This window comes from Mastigoproctus giganteus, chromosome 9 (genome assembly GCF_048544385.1).
Source record: "Mastigoproctus giganteus isolate SK-2022 chromosome 9, ASM4854438v1, whole genome shotgun sequence".
NCBI lineage: Eukaryota > Metazoa > Arthropoda > Arachnida > Uropygi > Thelyphonidae > Mastigoproctus > Mastigoproctus giganteus.
In genome coordinates this window covers 34,886,508-34,907,136 of record NC_143583.1, presented here as the reverse complement: position 1 = coordinate 34,907,136, position 20,629 = coordinate 34,886,508, and the positions used below count along the sequence as shown (strand labels likewise).

Sequence of the window (20,629 nt, the reverse complement as noted above, 5' to 3'; positions counted from 1 at the left end):
TTACAGACATAACAGTTAACAACAGATAACATTTTCTAAACCTACATTAATCTAGGGATCTAAGAGTGAGGTCAGGAATAAAGGGATTGATCAAAAATTAGAATCTTCAGATATGAGAGTTATAGCAAAAATAAATGGAACCAACAGCAAGACCATATTAAAACTGAAAAAAAAAATAAATAAATAAAATAAGACGAAAAAATCGTGACGTAAATAATATTCCATTACATATAGCAAACTTAAGCAAACTTAAGATGTTATGGATGTGTATAGACGGGTGAATGAAAAGTAGCCAAGAACAGATATTCAAAGTAAAAATGAATCCTAATGGAACTTTAAAAAATATATCAAGAGAAAGATATATCAATGGTATCAAAAATCATTAGAAAAAGATAATAACCTCCACCAACTTTCACATGAGTTAGTGTAGTTTTCTATGAAGTTTTGCTAAGTATTTATTGTAGAAAATATTTGGCTCTGTACAGATGTATGGATCTGTTTTGTGTTGTTTAGCACTGTACAGATGTTTGGCTATGTACAGATGTACAGGCAAAATGTTTCTAAAAGGAAGGTATCTATCTGATCCCTTTCAGATAGCTGCCTGACCAAACAGCTATATGAACCATACATGTATAAATAACATATACATGAGTGGTATAATACACCATACCTAATAATTTCATATTTCATTGTCTCAGAATGTCATAATATACAGGGTTTTTTGTTATTTGGTTTTTAGGAGCATTAGCAACTAAGGCCATATTGCTCCGGGGATATACAGTGGTCATTCCCTGACCTTTCCACATCCTCCGTATTTGGTGGTTACTGGCTTGAACCCCAGTCTAATCAAGAAGCGTGTGCACGCACTGCTGCTCCTGCCCACCTGGCTACGGAGGCGCCAATATACAGGGTGTTTCAGTACTTTCATGATTGGTTCTGCACCTGAAAAATAATGATAAAAGGCCGGAAAACTGTGTGTTTGATTCTGAATGGTTATGGAACTATGGCTGTTTGTATTTAAAAAATGGTTATGAAATTTTCGAATGATAAAAAATAATAAAAAAATAACAATAAGCAAGCATGTACCTAGTATGAATATAAATTTTACCAGATATGAGTCTGCTTATTCTTATTTATTATTTTTAACAAATGAAAATGCCACAGCTAATTTTTAAAAGTCAAAACCATACTTCATAACTTTTTGGTATTATACATATGATTATATAAACTTTTTTCATTGTTTTCAGATCCTGAATTGGTCCTGAAAGTGTGTCCCACATGTTATGAAACACCATGTATATTCAAATAGAGCACTATGTGTTAATGAAAAAATTAAACTATAATGACAAAAATAGACACTTACCAAATGCCACTGACTAGAAAAGAAAGGGTCTTGAAATTTAATATCCCTTTTACTTCTTTTAAGAAGAATTTGTTGATGATGAGTTTTAATGAAAGGGTGGTCAATTAATTTTCTTCTAATTTTACTTTCTATAATCTTAAAAAAATCTATATGCCCTTTGTAGTTCTTATATGAGTATGCTTCATTCTGAATAGAACTTTGACTATAATTTGTTATAAATGGATAGCTAAATAAATAATGATCTTTAAGCTCTCCGATTTGTCCATGATTCATTAAACCAAGTTCTATGGCAATATCATCTGGGTTTTCACTTGATTCTATTGAAGAATTAATAACAACAGCCCAAATTAGAGTTGCTTTTATATCGTTAGGGAGTATATATGGTACAATATCTTTGTGCTTTATATGGACTGAAAACAATGGCTGAAGATAAAAAAAAAGTAAAAACAAATGAAAGCTTGCATGAATTCTAAGATTGCTGATAAATATAAGGCAATATAAGGCACTCTGTAAAGAAAATGAAGATTTCATCATGGAAGACTCTGTAGAATGTTGTCTTAATCTTCATATTACTATCATCATTTCTCTGTAAATTGAATAACAAGATACAGTTAAAAAATGAATTTTTTGTACATTTTCAAAATATTAATAATTCAAAATGGTAATTAAGTACATCCATAAAAAATGGAACCAAAAATTAAAGTAAAGGCTATATACAAATAACTCTCTTGACAACAGCTTCTAAATAATATGCAAACATTTTTAAAAAAAAACAAACTACTTCATAAAAAAATCACCCAGAACAATGTGGATTCAGAAAGGGAAGAGTTAGTTGTTAGGTGCACAGATGTTATTTTTATAATTCAACAAATTATAGAAAAAGGAAAGAATTTAACTTATCCAATTTTTTTATATTTATGAATATAAAAAAAGCATATGGCATATGTGATTGTAATATATGTGCTTTAGAAAACCCTGCAAGAAGATAATATACCACCACATCTAATAGAAGCAATAAAAATCTCATACAAAGATACAAAATATTCATTGTTTGTGGAAAATGATGCAAGAAAGCAAACTTATATAACATCAGCTATATAAGTTTGCTTATATAGCTTAAAAAAAAAAAAAATTACACACTTCACCAGCCATACCTTCCAAGAATTTGTCTAGTTCTTCCTTGAATTATTCAAACCATCCACTTACACAAAAACAGATGGAAACCTGTTACAACAATCAACCACTCGCTGGCTGATGGCAAACTACTGTAGATATATCATGCAACCATTCTTCCTCAACTTAAATTCTCACCACAAGAAAGAATGCCATTCGCATTCAGGTTACTCGATCCATTCAAGGTCAAATGCCTCAATCAGATCACCCTGCAGGCGCCTAGTCTCCACACACTACAATTTGCAAAACTGAAGCCTTTCTAGATAAGAGCACCTTTTTGTTTCCTTCACCAATCCGGTTGCCCTTCTCTGCATTCCATTCCAGCAGCTCTACATCCTACCTAAAGTGAGACCTCCAGACACGTAGACAATAGTCCGGATGCAGCCTAACCATGGCATTTTATAAAGGGATAATCACCTCCTTATGCCTGCTAGCAAAGTTTCTGTATATCACTGGCATAACTCCAGTCCTGGCAGCATGTCTGCACTGCTCAGAGAATTTCATATCTAACTGCACAATTACCCCAGATCTTTTTCATTTTTCACTACCCTGAGTGTAGTACCACACAGTTGATAACTTATTCTGGGATTACTGCTACCCGTATGCAGTACCTTGTGTCAATATTAAACTTGAACTGCCATTTCTCAGCCCATCGACCAATTTTCTTAGATCTTATTGTTATAAATTCCCCTGATTACTGTCATTAACCACCTTGGCAACCTTTGTATCATCTGAAAACTTAGACCTTAAGCATGATATGCCTTCATTAATAAATAATGAAAACAACAACGGGCTCAGCACTGAACCCTGGGGATCTCCACTAATAATATTAGTCCATGAAGGGCAGTGCTCATTGACAACCAATCTATCTTCTTCCACTTAACTATCCTTTTATCCATAGTAGTAACTTCCCCTTAATGCTACACTGCCCTAGTTTATACAGCAGTCTTTTATGTACAACAACAGTATAAAAAACCTTGCTCTTATATTTCTTATATGATTAAGATAATCAATTTTCAGAGCCTATTACAAGAATAGTGTAAAACAGGATTGTGCCTTCTACCTTGTGCTGTTTAACACTAAAATTAATAAACTCCAACTAAGAAAGATTTAAAATGAAATACTATTTTTTATGCAGATGAGTTTTAATTGTTACATCAGAAGATGGAAACTTCAAACTGCAGCAAATCACTTGAACAAAATTGCTAAGAAATATAATATGAAAATAGCTAAAACAAAGACAAAAAAAACAATAGGAGTTTGTGGAAATAATAGTGAAAACATAAAGACAGAATGAGATGGAAAAATAATAGAGCAAGTTTCAGAATGTAAATTAGGACACATTATATCATAATATAAGAGTGATTTTAGAAATGGATAAACTTCAGAAAACAAATGACAGGGAACTCAGCTAAAGCTACATAACATCGCATCAAAAGAAGCTCTTAAATATGAAAGTGAAAATGGGATTTTGAAGCAAAGAGACAGATAGAGAATGAAGGTAGCAGAGATGAAATTTTTAGGACTCATTCTGGGTATAACAAGGCTAGATCAAAATAAAAACATAGACATGACAAACCAACTAAATGTAACTAATATAGTAAATTAAACTGAAAGTTATCAGAAAAACTGGCTTAACAAGTTCAGAGAATGAATAAGAACAGACCTCCACAAAACCTCCTAATTAGAAACCTATAGGAAGAAAAGACTGAGGACAACCAAGAAATAGATGGAAAGACTACCTTCATTCTGAGAACTAGGATGTTAGTTATTGTTATTTGGTTTTTAGGAGCATTAGCAACTAAGGCCATATTGCTCCGGGAATATGCGGTGGTCATTCCCTGACCTTTCCGCATCCTCCGTATTTGGTGGTGACGGGATCGAACCCCGGTCTAATCAAGAAGCGTGTGCTACGCACTGCTGCTCCTTCCCACCTGGCTACGGAAGAGCGCGAGAACTAGGAACAGGTTTTCTTAAGCTTAATCCTAAACTGTTCAGACGATACAAAATACAAAAACCTTTGCTTAAACTACAAAAAATTTACTAATATTAACTATCCATGAGGCAGCAACCCTAGATGTATAGTATATCCATCCGGGTATCCTCAATTTTCATCCTGAAAAATGTAAAATCTACATTCTTCTGTAGTGGGATGGCCTTTGCAGATTTGTATATGGATTTGGTAGAAATTTTATTTTTAGGGGTATCAGAGCATTACATTCAATCACAGGTGATAAGAATACTGCATTAGCTTAAAGTGATTTTTGCTTACCACATCTGGTTGAACTGAATAACAATCAGAAGGAGGAAGAGGAGCATCAGGGCCATTTGGCCTGGGCCTAAAACTCAAAAGGGAGCTCAAATAGTTTTTAAAATTTTGCCTCAACAATTTGCGGTTTGGTACAGAATACGCAAAATGAAAAGCATTTGTTAAATAAAAAAATATATATAGATTCAAATTGTCTCACTTTATTGTGCTCTATTTTTTTTTTCATGCATCTCCTTTTTATTATTGTGTGTCTCAAAAGATGGAAATGGATGAGCCACTCTGAACTGTTAAAGGTGCCCGGCTGGACTTAATGCTCTTAAAATAAATCATCAATCATGCAATTTGAGAACTGCCCTGGATATCTATGTTGCTAAGCAATGGAAACAATATAGCTAACCTCTAATGGAATTTAGCTATATTATGTTCACTCAGTTTGATTAGAAAATAAATGTTGATTCACTACCTATAATGTTTTGAGTAAAACATGTTGCATTTAATGATTTAACATTCAGCACTTGGAGACTTTTGTAAGTAGGGGTCTTCTGGCCTATCAGCTCAGCTGTGATATCTTGTTAACAAGAGAGACTGCTTCTACAGGGATAGGATACAATTAAATAGAAAGGGTGCAAGATTATTTGCTGATGCTATCAGGGCAATGATAGGTGGGTCGGAAAACTACTAGCTTGGGGGGGGAATTCACAGACTAAAAAAGATTAACAGTAGCCACAAGCAGAGGCAAAAGCGATTGTTGCACTGCTTCTATTGTAATGAGCAGCAGCCTAGAGAGCAAGTTGCTGGGGATTTCAAGAGCTGCTGGGAGTCGTTTGTTTGTTTGTTATGTGGGTTTTAGGAGCATTAGCAACTAAGGCCATATTATATCTGCAATAAGGCCTCTAAGGTTGGGATTATTCATACCACAAATTTAAACATATACACCAACCGTTTATAACTGATTTAATAATAAAATAAAATAAAATAAAATGATACAAAAGACTGTAAAATAATATTTGCAAAAAATATGATTATTTACAAAAAACTAATTTACAACAAAAATAAAATAAGTAAATAAGTTAAAATGCATTAAAATATAAATTTAAAATCGATAAAAACACTATTAAAGCTTTCGGAGGAGTCTACCTCCTTCCTCAGCAATAATGAATATTTAAGCGACACATCCTTAAGTACCAGGTTCACGGCACACGTGGATGACCAGGCGCAGAACCGGAAGTGGTCTGGGCACGTGGAAAACTAAAACGTTTATCTCTGGCAAAAACCACCGCCTCAAAAAGGGGGTGAAGCCTAACTCCCCTGTCTCTGTTCATGCTATTGTTGCCAGAGGATCCAATCCACAGACTTTCCAGCCACTTGCAGTCCCAGAATCTATGTGCCTGGTCAAGGATGACAGCGTTTTTGGGGAAGATCTGGTGTTGTTTTTCCCAATAGTGCTCGGCAATGGCGGGTTTACTGAGCTCTGCGGTCCGTATCGCTCTTGAATGTTCCCCCAGATGGTCCTTGAGACGCCGTCCTGTCTCCCCCACATAACATTCCCCACAATCCGGGCATGTGATCTCATATATGACCCCACTACTAGAATCCCTAGTAATGGGGTCTTTGACCTGTGACACTACTGTGTGCAACCTCCGGCCCGGGAGCTGCACACAGCGTGTCTGAAAGTCGCGAAGCATCCTCGCAATGCGATCCGACAGGCCCAGATAGTAGGGAACATACACTGTGGTAAGCGGTATAGGCGGATCTACCCGATTGGGCTCTTCCTCTCTATTGTATTTATCAATGACCCTCTGGGGGTAACCGCACCTCATAAGATCCGTCATTATTTGCCTAATTTCCTTCTCCCTCTCCTCAGAGGTGCTGCAATGTGTCCTCACCCTACCCAAAAGTGCTCTGGCCACACTATTTTTGTTGGGCAGTCTGTGCCGTCCTATAATGTGTGTACTGGCCCCTACACATTGGTTTCCTATAAACCTTAGTTCTAAGTCTGGGGCATTCCCTATATACCATAATGTCCAGAAATGGGAGGGTGCCATCTATTTCTACCTCCGAGGTGAATTTTATAAAGGAGGGAAACCATTGAGAAACGAGACCACATCTTCCTCTCTCCCCCCCCCTCTTTACAATAGTAAACGTGTCATCAACATATCGTTTCCACTTACGCATAGGGAACTCCAATCTCACAAAAACCCTATTCTCTAGTTCCTCCATAGCCAGATTTGCAACAATGGCGCTGATTGGAGAACCCATGGCTGTGCCGTGAACCTGTTTATACATCACTCCTTGGAAAACCAAGGTTGTACTGGAAAGACATAATTCAACAGCACAACATATATCTTCTATGTTTAGGTGGGATCTAGCTCTTAAGGTATTATCCTTCTGTAAAGCCAACTTCACACATTCTACCCCATGTGCTATGGGGATACACATGAATAATGATATGACATCTAATGACATCATCATCTCATCCTCTCCAATATCTTGACTCCTTACAAAGTTCACAAATTCCACACTATCTCCAATAACCAACATGTATCGACCCACAACCGGAGAAATCAGCTGCGCCAGATATTTAGATAGAGCATACGTAGGGCTACCAATGAAGGAAACTATGGGCCATAATGGAACATTCTCCTTGTACGTCTTAGGTAACCCATAAAATCTGGGCAGCCGACACCCTGTTGCATGCATGGACCAATACTTGTCCTTTGGAATCTTTTCCATTTTTAGCCAGGAAAGAAGCATCTTATTTACAAGCTGTTCTAAGCTAGCCAAAGGGTTTCTATGGATAAGTACCACTATCACCTAATAAGTCTAACACTTTCTTGTGATAATCTTCCTTGCTTAATACCATTGATCTGCCTTTGTCTGCTGGTAGGATTATAATATCTTCGTCCTATTTAAGTTCTTCTAGTGCTTTCTTCTGTTTCGGGGTAAGATTTGGAGCAACCATTTTTGCCTGGCCCAGAATGGCAAAGCTTTAACACGAATTTGATTGGCAATATGTTCAGGTAATTTGCTAATGCCCTCTCAATGGCCATATATGTTTCGGTGATTGGAGGTTTAGGGGCAGCAATGCAAACTTAGGTCCAAGAGCCAATAGTCTCTCTTGTTCTTGGGTTAAAGGATTGCCACTTAAGTTTTGAATAAAGTTAGCATGGTTACTACCCCTAAATACAGTGGACTGCTCTTCTAATAACGTGTTAAACTTCCTAATATGTCTCTGTTTATATGAATAGGTAATCCTATTCGTCCTCTCCGAAACTAACCTCTTCACACTCATCAGGTGTAGAGGGGACAATCTACTACTAATATCACCTAATACTACATTAATCAATCTCCTACTATGTCTCAAGTCATCATGAAGTTTCTGGATCCATGTATTCAAAACCTTCTTTTGGTACCACGTGATAATCCTGGACAAACGGGCATCTTTGAATGGTGCCTTGATCCTAAATCCATGGGGAATAAGATTATGATCCCTGCAACGGTAGGCAAACCTTAAATGCTGTTGCTGTTTGGACTCACATATGCTGTATCTTTGGAACCTTCGGATATGCCGCAGAACTGTATGGCCATAAACATTAACTATATCTGCAATAAGGCCTCTAAGGTTGGGATTATTCATACCACAAATTTAAACATATACACCAACCGTTTATAACTGATTTAATAATAAAATAAAATGATACAAAAGACTGTAAAATAATATTTGCAAAAAATTATTATTTACAAAAAACTAATTTACAACAAAAATAAAATAAAATAAGTAAATAAGTTAAAATGCATTAAAATATAAATTTAAAATCGATAAAAACACTATTAAAGCTTTCGGAGGTGTCTACCTCCTTCCTCAGCAATAATGAATATTTAAGCGAAATTATGCAAATAATGACGGATCTTATGAGGTGTGGTTACCCCAAGAGGGTCATTGATAAATACAATAGAGAGGAGCCCAATCGGGTAGCTCCGCCTGTACCGCTTACCACAGTGTATGTTCCCTACTATCCGTGCCTGTCAGATCACATTGCGAGTTGCTTCGCGACTTTCAGACACGCTGTGTGCAGCTCCCGGGCCGGAGGTTGCACACAGTAGTGTCACAGGTCAAAGACCCCATTACTAGGGATTCTAGTAGTGGGGTCGTATATGAGATCACATGCCCGGATTGTGGGGAATGTTACGTGGGAGAGACAGGAAGGCGTCTCAAGGACCGTCTGGGGGAAAATTCAAGAGCGATACGGACTGCAGAGCTCAATAAACCCGCCATTGCCAAGCACTATTGGGAAAAACAACACCAGATCTCCCCCGACAACGCTGTCATCCTTGACCGGGCGCATAGATTCTGGGACCGCAAGTGGCTGGAAAGTGTGGATTGGATCCTCTGGCAACAATAGCATGAACAGAGACAGGGGAGTTAGGCTTCACCCCCCCTTTTTGAGGCGGTGGTTTTTGCCAGAGATAAACGTTTTAGTTTTCCACGTCCCCAGACCACTTCCGGTTCTGGTACAAGTGAATCGATTACCGAGTATGCGCCTGGTCATCCACGTGTGCCGTGAACCTGGTACTTAAGGATGTGTTGCTTAAATATTCATTATTGCTGAGGAAGGAGGTAGACACCTCCAAAAGCTTTAATAGTGTTTTTATCGATTTTAAATTTATATTTTAATGCATTTTAACTTATTTACTTCTTTTATTTTTGTTGTAAATTAGTTTTTTGTAAATAATCATTTTTTGCAAATATTATTTTACAGTCTTTTGTATCATTTTATTTTATTATTAAATCAGTTATAAACGATTGGTGTATATGTTTAAATTTGTGGTAAGGCCATATTTCTCCGTGCTAGAAGTATAGTAAATAAATTGGATGAATCTGAAGTGCTGATCAAGGCATCAAAGGCAGATATTGTTGGGATATCAGACATGGTGTCACAAAGATATCAGCAGTGCAGAATTGGAATTTGGGGAGTACAATGTGTAGAGAAAGAATAGACGGGGTAGGAAGGGAGAAGGGGTTATGCTGTTAGTTAAGAAACACAAAATCTAAGGAAGTGCATCCAGTTGACATGGGTGGACAGTGCAATGTTCAGTCTGTTTGGTGTGACATAAACATTGGGAATGGGAAAATAAGAATAGGAGTGCGGTATAGGCCTAATGACTTTGATGAGTACAATGAACAGTTGTGCACAGAAAGAGTGGGCCAGTAAATCAGAATGTCTTGTAATGGGGGATTTTACACTCAAATTGGCTGGAACTTGTGGGTTGGTCACTTGCAAGCTAGCAAGACTTTTCTGGATTTATTGGAGGATTGTTTTCTACAGCAACATGTTTGAGGGGCAACCAGAGAGAGTAATACTCCTGATCTGATTGCCAGCAGTGATTATCCATGCATTAAGAATTTACAATTAAAGGAATCCCTAGGTGACAGTGATCACAGTGTACTGATGTGAGATTTACTTAAAGATGTAACTACCATCAAGGTTAAAGGAAAGGGTTTTTCCTTTCACAAAAGTGACAACACTGGTCTCAGACAGTTTTTATATTCTATACTGATGATGTTACTAACAGTGAATCCGAAATGGAAAGTCTTCAGAGACTTAATCTTGGAGGCTGCCAGGCTTTTCATACCAACTAAAAAATACTGTTCAAGGTTCAGGCCTAAATGGATGTCAGATGAATTAATGAGGTTTGTGGCACAGAAGAAAAATGCATAGGGAGCATATAAATTATCAGGTGACACAGAAGCCTACACCAGATATAAGCTAGTCAGTAATCAAGTCACAAAGGAGGTTAGGCAGGCAAAGGCAGATTACTTGAAAAAGGATGCAAAGACTTCTTTACTTTTGTAAACTCTAGAAGGAAGGGGATGAATCAGATTGGTCCACCTGATGTTGGTGGTTCGACTCTTGACGATCCTGCTCAAGTAGCTGACAACCTGAATGAGCATTTTGAATCTACACAAGGAATTCTATAAAGAAGGGGAGAATAGAAGTTTACTAAACTCTAACAGGGAGCTAAATGATTTTGTAATAACAGAGAGCAAAGTGGAGAAGAAATTGTTGAAGCTAAACATAAAAAAGGCACGTGAGGCAGATGGAATCTATCCAGGTATACTGAGGGATGCAGCGAAGGAATTTAACAAAGAGTTGACCGTAATTATGAGAGCATCCTTAGATTCAGGGGAGGTTCCCATGGACTGAATATTTTTATTATTATTGGCCATATGGTGCAAGTAAGCTTGAGGCTTATGCTGCACCATCCAAAAAAAAAAAAATTTCTGAATTACCCTGAGAAAGAGATTCTACAGAAGTAGAAAGAAATCACCAAGAAAGAGAAGAATGATGATATCTAGCTCAGGATCCTGAGTGTGCCAAGCCCATACTCACCAGATGTGTGCCCCTGGTGTGCAAATGTATCCTCAATTCACAAAGAGGGTTCAAAGGGTGACACAAATAATTATAGACCTGTTAGCTAAACTTGTTTTGGGGAAAATAATGGAGTCACTGGTTAAAGAAGCAATGCAGAATCACCTAGACAAGACTGCAGTAATAGTTAAGACACAGCATGGGTTTGTTAAGGGAAAGTCTTGTCCAAAGGAACTGGATGCAAAAAATAATTTTGATATCATATACTTGGATATCAGGAAAGCTTTTGGTACTGTTGCACAGAGGCATATGATGCAAGAAAAGCAAGCTTATGCAGCATCAGCCAAAAAAAAAAAAAAAAAAAAAACACTTCCATTTCACCCCTCCATTCGTTTGAAATACCTGTCCAGCTGAGCCTTAAATCTATTTAGGCTATCAACTTCTGCAACAAGGGATGGAAGTCTGTTCCACCAACCAACTACCCACTGTCTAAAGGCAAATTTCCACACATCTATCCTACATCTGTCTTTCCTCAATCTGAATTTATTCTGAGCAAGAGGAAGAATCTCATCAGCATTGAGCATGCTCAAACCATTCAAGGCTTTATACAACTCTATCAGATTACCTCGCCGGTGCCTAGTCTCCAGACGCTGTAATTTGCAAAACTTAATTGGAGCAACTTTGTTCCATTCACTAATCTTGTTGCCATTCTCTGTACTCGTTCCAGCAGCTCTACATCCTTCCTGAAAATTCCAGACCTGTATACAGTACTCAAGATGTGGCCTGACCATTGCCTTATACAAGGGAATAATCACCTCCTTATCCCTGCTAGAAAAATTCCTGTATATCATTCACAAGACACATAGAAGACTGCTGTACAAATTAGAGTGGTATGGCATTAAGGGCAAGTTGCTGCAATCGATAAAGGGTTGGCTGAGTGGGATATGACAGAGAGTGGTAATAAATGGGCACATGCTCTTTGTGGACTAATATTATTAGTGGAGTCACCCAAGTTTCGGTGCTGGGACCATTGCTGTTTTGTGTATTTATTAATTATTATTAATAAATACACAAAATCGATATCGATGAAGGTATATCAAGCTTAATGTCCAAGTTTGCAGATGATACAATGTTTGGCAATGTTGTTAATGACAATAATAGCAGTATACTAAAGAAACATGATCTAGAAAAGTTAGTTAGAGGCTGAGAAGTGGCAACTGAGGTTTAATATTGACAAATGCAAAGTACTGCATATGGGTAGCAGTAACCCAAGGAAATGTACCAACTGTGTGGTACTACACTCAGGGAGGTGAAGAATGAAAAAGACCTGGGGGTAATTGTACAGTCAGATATGAAGTTCTCTGAGCAGTGCAGATGGGCTGCCAGAGCAGGTTATGGAGTTTTGTCAATGATATATGGGAATTTTGCCAGCAGAGACAAGGAGGTGATGAAACTTTTGTATAAGGCAATGGTTAGGGCATACCTTGAGTACTGTGTACAGGTCTGGAGGCCTCATTTTAGGAAGGATGTAGAGTTGCTAAAATGAATATAGTCAGTCCATGTGTTTACACTACACGAATTCGATCATGCACAATTTATAAATAGGGGAACGATTTTGTATACAACACAAATCGAATTCACTTATGCATGATTCGCTCTTGTGTTTACAAAAAATGGCAGTCGAATGCAGAATCATCCCAATGGTATGCAACATGAATGGAACAAAGAGTATTTATATTTTTATATCAGTGAAGGGGAAACATTTCACCATAATAACGTAAAAACCTACACAATTCCAGCTATTGGTATTATCGCGAATGCAATTAGATCGAGTTTACTACCCATTTATAACAGATTCCACTAGAAGAAACGCAACTGGATATTATTTTTATTGTTTTATGGTAGTAACCCCCAGAAATGTGCTTTAGTAAAATGTCAGCTAGTGAGGTGTTAATGGTGCGTCTCTGCCTTTATGGTGTTGTTTATTCAGTTGCTACACGTGTGCAGCGTTGTTTATGTATATCAAGCGTGCCTCCTCATTTTGTAATTGTGCTTTATTTCCTAAAAATGAGCAAAATACTTAAAAGGCATAAAAAGGAAGCATCCTAATGAAGACACTACAGATTCAGAAAGAAAAAGAAAAGCGATATCAATAGACAGAGGCAGACTGGGTCAAAAATTCTTACCCAGGAAAACCTGTAGCTGCCTCATACTAGCATTTATGGCCAAAATCACGCCAGCCTCCATCGTCTTCTGGCCTCCGGCCCACGGGTTTCCTTGGAAAGGGTTATGGCCAGTCCACCTTTGCCGATAGAGAAAAAATATGAAATTGTGAAACGCTTTGAGAGGAAATGAAAGAACATGTGATATTGCACGTGCTACAGGCCTAAATGAGGAAAAAACACCGAGAATTAGAGAGAATGCAGAGAAAATAAAAACAACTTTCATAGCAGGAACAACTCAAAGTGTAACAAAATCCATTAGATCAAGCCATAAAGAATTGGAAGAGATGGAACGGCTGTCATCTGTTTGGATAGAAGATCAAACAAAGAACACATTTTGTTACGATAGAAGCAAAAGCATTAGAAATATTTTATTACGATTATTTATCGTGTTTGATAATGTTTTGGTTACAAATGTGTGTGTTCAATCCTGGGTGTCCAGCACCCAACCCTATTTTTCCCATAGGGCCTGTTATTTATATTGCACGAGGGTTTCTAGGAACACAACTATCGTGTTATATCAGGACTAACTGTACAGAGAAGGGCAACAAAATTGGTGAAAGGTTTGTTTGTTATTTGGTTTTTAGGAGCATTAGCAACTAAGACCATATTGCTCCGGGGATATGTGGTGGTCATTCCCTGACCTTTCTGCATCCTCCGTATTTCGTGCTCATGGGCTCGAACCCCGATCTAATTAAGAAGCATGTGCTACGCACTGCTGCTCCTGCCCACCTGGCTACGGAGGCGCCTTGGTGAGAGGAACAAAGGGGTTCTCTTATCAGGAGAGGCTTAAATTCTGTAAGTTGCTGCATCTGGAGGCTAGGCACCTGTGAGGTTATCTGATTGAGGTGAACAAGGCCTTGAATGGTTTGAGCAGGCTCAATGCTCATGGGATACTTCCATTTGCTGAGATTAAGAACCTGAGGGGGCATAGATTCAAATTGAAGAAAGACATTTGTAGAAAAGATGTGCAGAAGTTTGCCTTTAACAAGCAGGTAGTTGATTGCTGGAACAAATTTCCATCTGTCGTTGTGGAAGTTGATAACTGATGATATTTTAAGCAGTCCTTATGTGCTGTGATGTAATGACTAGATCGTGGATATAGCTTGGCTTAATTTTTCAGCACTCACCTCATAGTAATCCGCTTAGTTGGTTGAAAGTTTTGTCACATGCATAGTGATTAAGAGATTCTAATAATTTACAGGGATTATAAATTTAAAAACTAAGTTATGGGCTTTAAATTTTTTTCTAAGAAAGGAAAGTGCACCTTCCATTCTATGGTTGTGTAATTAAAATAAATTAAATGTTAGCTTTTATCTCACTTCATTTAATTTATTTTAATTAGACAACCATAGAATGGAAGGTGCACTTTCCTTTCTTAGAAAAAATTTTAAAGCTCATAACTTAGTTTTTAAATTTATAATCCCTGTTAGTTATTAGAATCTCTTAACCAATATGCACATGGCAAAACTTTCAACCAACTAAGCGGATTACTAGGGGTGAGTGCTGAAAAATTAAGCTAAGCTATATCCACGATCTAGGAAGTTGATAGCTTAAATAAATTTAAGGCTGAACTAGCCAAACATTTGGAGTGACAGGATGGGTGAAATGGGAAGAGTTTGTTTTTTTTGGCTGATGCCCTATAAGCTTGCTTTCTTGCATCCTAAAGCCTCGACTAATGCTAATATGGCACTAGTTTAAATTTGATATAAATTCGATCTGCCAGTGATATATCACAATTTCGTCGAAATTCGATAGGCTTATCTTATAAAATTAATCTTTATTATTCACATTACTACAAGTACAGTGTGCACGAATACAAATAGTCCCTGTTGCTGCTTGCCATAGTGGGATCACTGTATAATTTTTATTTGTACAATGAAGACTTTTTTTTTTTTTTTAAATATAAATAAAATACGTAAATTTGCAGGCAAATTACACATACCTATAAAAGATAATCATCAGTAGAATATTTGCTTTCGATTTGCAAAGTGAATGATAATTACAAAATAAGTACAAATCATATGTTACACTAAACATGATAAAACAATTTTCAGTGCATTTAAGTATCAATCATAATTGAAATTATACAAGTCTTCAGTCGACTATACCCTGCGATCAAACACTCGTGATTTACTGAAAGACAGTTCACACCTGGATATGTTGATGGTTTTCAGCGTCGCCTACAAATAAAACGTGAAGAAAAATTCTAATAAATACAGGAAATCCCGTACTTACGTAATATTCGACTTACAGAAATTCGACTTTACGTAAGTTTTTGCCGGACGGTGCAAACTTAAAAAAAAACGTGGAAAACTTAAAAACACTTTCTCCTGCATATTTTGCATCACACACGAAAAAATATATGTATCCTGAAAATATCATAATGGGAACCTATTGTGTTTTTTTTTTTTTTGTTTTTTTTTGTAATTCATTCCTAGTAGTAGTAGTAGTAGTGGTGGCATGTGATGCAAAAAAGCAAGTGTATGAACTTATGCAGAACCAGCCAAAAAAATTTACAAAACATTTCTCTCTAAATGTTTGTCCAGTCCCTCCTTAAATTTATTTAACCTATCAACTTTCCACAAAGACAGATTGAAGTTTGTTCCAGCAATTAACCACCCGTTGGCTAAAGGCGAATTTCCACACATTTTTTCTACATCTGTATTTCCTTAATTTGAATTCATGCCCCTTAGGTTCGTAATCTGAACAAGTGGAAGAATCCCAAGAGAATCCAGCATACTCAACACATTCAAGGCCTAATACACCTCAATCAGACCACCTGGCAGGAGTCTAGTCTCCAGCCACTGCAATTTGCAGAACATAAGCCTTTCTTACTAAGAGGATCCCTTCATTCCCCTCACCAATCATGTTGCCCTTCTCTGTACGCGCTCAAGCAAATCTACATCTTTCCTAAAATGGGGCCTCCAGACCTGTGCGCAGTACTCAAGGCATGGCCTGACCATTGGCTTATACATTGCCTTATACAATGATATATAGGAATTTTGCTAGCAATTCTACTAGCAAAATTCCTATATATCATTGACAAAACCCCATGACCTGTCCTGGCAGCCAGTCTGCATTGCTCAGAAAACTGCATATCTGATTGATTACTCCCAGGTCTTTTTCATTTTCTACCACCTTACGTGAAGTACCACACAGTTGGTACGTTTCTCTGTGTGATGATTCAAAAGTTGGCAGGGTTGCCAACTTTTGAATCATCTGCAAACTTCGACACTAAGTCTGATATACTTTCATCAATATCATTGATAAATATACAAAACAACAGTGGACCCAACACCGAACCCTGTGGGACTCCTAATAACATTAGTCCACTAAAAGCAGCACCCACCCATTGATTACCACCTTCTGTCTTCTCCCACTCAACCATCCTTTTATCTATTGTAGAAGTTTACGCTTAATACCATTCTGCTCCAATTTGTACAGTAATCTCTCATTCAAAAGCTTTCCTGAAATCCAAGTATATGATATCAAAATTATATTATTTTTTGCATCCAGTTCCTTTGTAACCACATCATGATAACCAATCAAATTTGTCAGACAAGACTTTCCCTTAACAAACTCATGCTGTGTCAGAATTATTGTTGCAGTCTTGTCTAGATGATCCTGCAATGCATCTTTAACCAGTGACTCCATTATTTTACCCGGAACAAAAGTTAAACTAACTGGTCTGTAATTACTCGTGTCACCCTTCAATCCCCCTTTGTGAATTGGGAATATATTTGCACTTCTCCAGTCAGTGTGGACCTCCACTGAATCCAAGGATTCTCTCATAATTATGGCTAAAGGTTTGTATACTTCCTTTTCCGCCTCCTTTAATATAACTGGATAGATCCCATCGACCCCGCGTGCCTTTCTTATGTTTAACTTCAGCAATTTCTACTCCACTTTGCTCTCGGTTATTACAAAATCATCCAGCACCATGCTACAATTTGATAACCTTCGGACATTTTCAATCCTTAATAACTCCTCGTGTGAATGTAGATGCAAAATACTCATTCAGTTTGTTTGGTATCTGAGCAGGATCATCCACGGTCGAAACATCGATATCAAGTGGACCAATCCGATTCATCCCCTTCCTTTTAGAGTTTATATAAGTAAAGAAATCCTTGCTGTTTTTTTAGCATCCTTTGTCAAAGATTTCTCGTAATCAGCCTTCGCCTGCCTAACCTCCTTTGTGACCTGATTACTGACTAGCTTATATCTGCCATATGCTTATGTGTCACCTGATAATTTATATGCATCCCATGCATTTTTCTTCTTTGTCACGAGTCTCATTAGTTCATTTGATAACCATTTAGGCCTAAACCTTGAAAAATTTTAATAGGTATGAAACTTTTAGCAGCTTCCACGATTAATTCCTTGAATGCTTCTCACTTAGAATTTGCTGATGGTAACATCATCAGTTGATCAAACTGTACAGAATTTAAAAACTGTCTAAGACCACTGTACTCACCTTTATGGAAGCAAAAACACTTTCCTTTACCCCTGATGGTAATTATATCTTTAAGTAAATCCCACATCATTATACTATGATCACTGCCTCCTAGTGGTTCCTTTATCTGCAAATTCTTAATACACGAATGATCACTGCTGATAACCAGATCAAGAGTATTATATACATTGTATTCCCCAAATTCCAGTTCCGCATTACTCACACAGATATAAGTAATGCGGAACTGGAATTTGGGGAATACAATGTATATAGAAAGGGTAGACAGGACAGGAGGGGAGGAGGGGTTATGCTATTAATTAAGAAACACATAAAGTCAAAGGAAGTGAAGCCAGTTGACATCGATGGACAGGGCAGTGTCGAGTCAGTTTGGTGTGACATAAGCATAGGGAAATCAAAATTGAGACTAGGAGTGTGCTATAGGCCTAATGACTCTGATGAGTATAATAATATATTGTACAGGGAAATAGAGTGGGCCAGTAAATCAGAGAGTCTTATAATGGGGGATTTTAATTTCCCAGATATTGACTGGAATTTGTGGGTTGGTCACTCGCACACTAGCAAGGCTTTTGTGGATTTATTGGATGATTGTTTTCTACATCAGCATGTTCGTGAGGCAACAAGAGGGAGCAATACTCTTGATCTGATTATCAGTAGTGATTCTTCATGCATTAAGAACCTGCAGATTAATGAACCACTAGGTGGCAGTGATCACAGTGTGTTGAAGTGGGATTTACTCAAGGAGGTAACTACCATCAGAGGTAAAGGGAAGGGTTTTTGTTTTCGTAAAGGCCACTATGATGGTCTGAGACAGTATTTAAATTCTATACAGTGGGACCAACTGATGATGTTACCAACAGCAAATTCAAAATGGCAAGCATTCAAAGAACTTATCTTGGAAGCTACTAGGCTTTACATACCAACTAAGAAATATTGTTCAAGGTTTAGGCCTAAATGGTTGTCAGATGGACTAATGAGACATGTGGCAGAGAAGAAAAATGCATGGGATACATACAAATTAATGGGTGACATGGAAGCCTATGATAGATATAAGTTGGTCTGTAGCCAAGTCACAAAGGAGATTAGGCAGGCAAAGGCAGACTATGAAAAATCCTTGGCAAAGGATGCAAAGAAAAACAGAAAGGAGTTCTTTACATACTTGAACTGGAGAAGGAAAGGGATGAATCAGATTGGTCCACTGGATATTGATGGTTCAACAGTTGAGGATCCTGCTCAGGTGGCTAACAATCTAAACGAGTATTTTGCATCTACATTCACGAATGAGGAGTTATTCAGGAAGGAGAATGATATAGGTAAAGTAAACATTGGCAGTGAGCTGGATGATTTTGTAATAACTGAGAGGAAAGTGGAGGAGAGATTGTTGAGGATAAACATAAAAAAGGCACCTGGGGTGGATGGGATCTATCCAGTTATATTAAAGGAGGCAGCAAAGGAAGTATGCAAACCCCCAGCCATAATTATGAGAGCTTCTTTGGACTCAGGGGAGGTACCCATAGACTGGAGATGTGCAAATGTAACCCCAATTCACAAAGGAGGATCAAAGGCTGACACAAGTAATTATAGACCTGTTAGTTTAACTTCTGTTCCAGGTAAATTAATGGAGGCACTGGTTAAAGAAGCACTGCAGGATCATCTAGACAAGAATTCAGTTATAGCTCAGACGCAGCATGGTTTTGTTAAGGGCAGGTCTTGCCTGACCAATTTGATTGGATACTATGATGTAGTCACAAAAGAACTGGATGCAGGGAATAACTTTGATATTATAAATTTGGATCTTAGAAATTCCTTTGATACTGTTGCACATGGAAGACTGCTGCACAAATTGGAGCAGTGTGGCACTGGAGGCAAATTGCTGCTATGGATAAGGGGATGGTTGAGTGGCAGAAGACAGAGAGTGGTAATCAATGGACACTGCTCAACGTGGACTAATGTTATTAGTGGAGTTTCTCAAGGTTCAGTGTTGGGTCCATTGTTGTTTTCGGTGTTTATGAATGATATTGATGATGGGATATCAAGTTTAATGTCTAAGTTTGCAGATGATACAAAGGTTGGCAGGGTCGTTAAGGACACTACTGACGCTATGCTGCTGCAACAGGATCTGGAAAGGTTGAACAGATGGGCTGAGAGGTGGCAAATGAAGTTTAACATTGACAAATGTAAAGTACTACATATGGGTAACAGTAAACCCAGAGCAATGTATCAACTCTGCGGTACTACCCTGACAGTGGTGGAGAATGAAAAGGACCTGGGGGTAATTGTGCAGGCAGATATCAAGTTCTCTGAGCAGTGCAGACGAGCTGCAAGAGTAGCTCATGGTGTCTTGTCAATGATATACAGGAATTTTTCTAGCAGGGATAAGGAGGTGATTATTCCCTTGTATAAGGCAATGGTTAGGCCACATCTTGAGTACTGTATACAGGTCTGGAGGCCTCATTTCAAGAAGGATGTAGAGCTGCTGGAACGGGTACAGAGAAGGGCAACAAGATTAGTAAATGGAACAAAGGGTTGCTCTTACGAAGAAAGGCTTAAGTTTTGCAAATTACAGAGTCTGGAGACTAGGCACCGGCGAGGTGATCTGATAGAGGTGTATAAGGCTTTGAATGGTTTGAGCATGCTCAATGCCAATGGGATTCTTCATCTTTCTCAGAATAATCACCTCGAGGGCATAAATTCAAATTGAGGAAGGACGGATGTCGGATAGATGTGCGGAAATTTGCCTTTGGCCAGCGGGTGGTT

General features: G+C 37.8%; 1 protein-coding gene across 1 annotated transcript in view; it reads right to left on the bottom strand.

Moving 5' to 3' along the window:
* Nucleotides 1-20,629, bottom strand: part of LOC150080142 (proprotein convertase subtilisin/kexin type 7-like) — a 214,815-nt gene that overhangs the window by 157,397 nt on the left and 36,789 nt on the right. Inside the window, exons 6-7 of the mRNA XM_090380627.1 lie at nt 15,510-15,581; nt 1,364-1,786 (exon numbers count right to left, since the gene is read on the bottom strand). Of these exons, the coding sequence (XP_090236753.1) occupies nt 1,364-1,786; nt 15,510-15,581 (495 nt within the window). The remainder of the gene's footprint in view (nt 1-1,363; nt 1,787-15,509; nt 15,582-20,629) is intronic.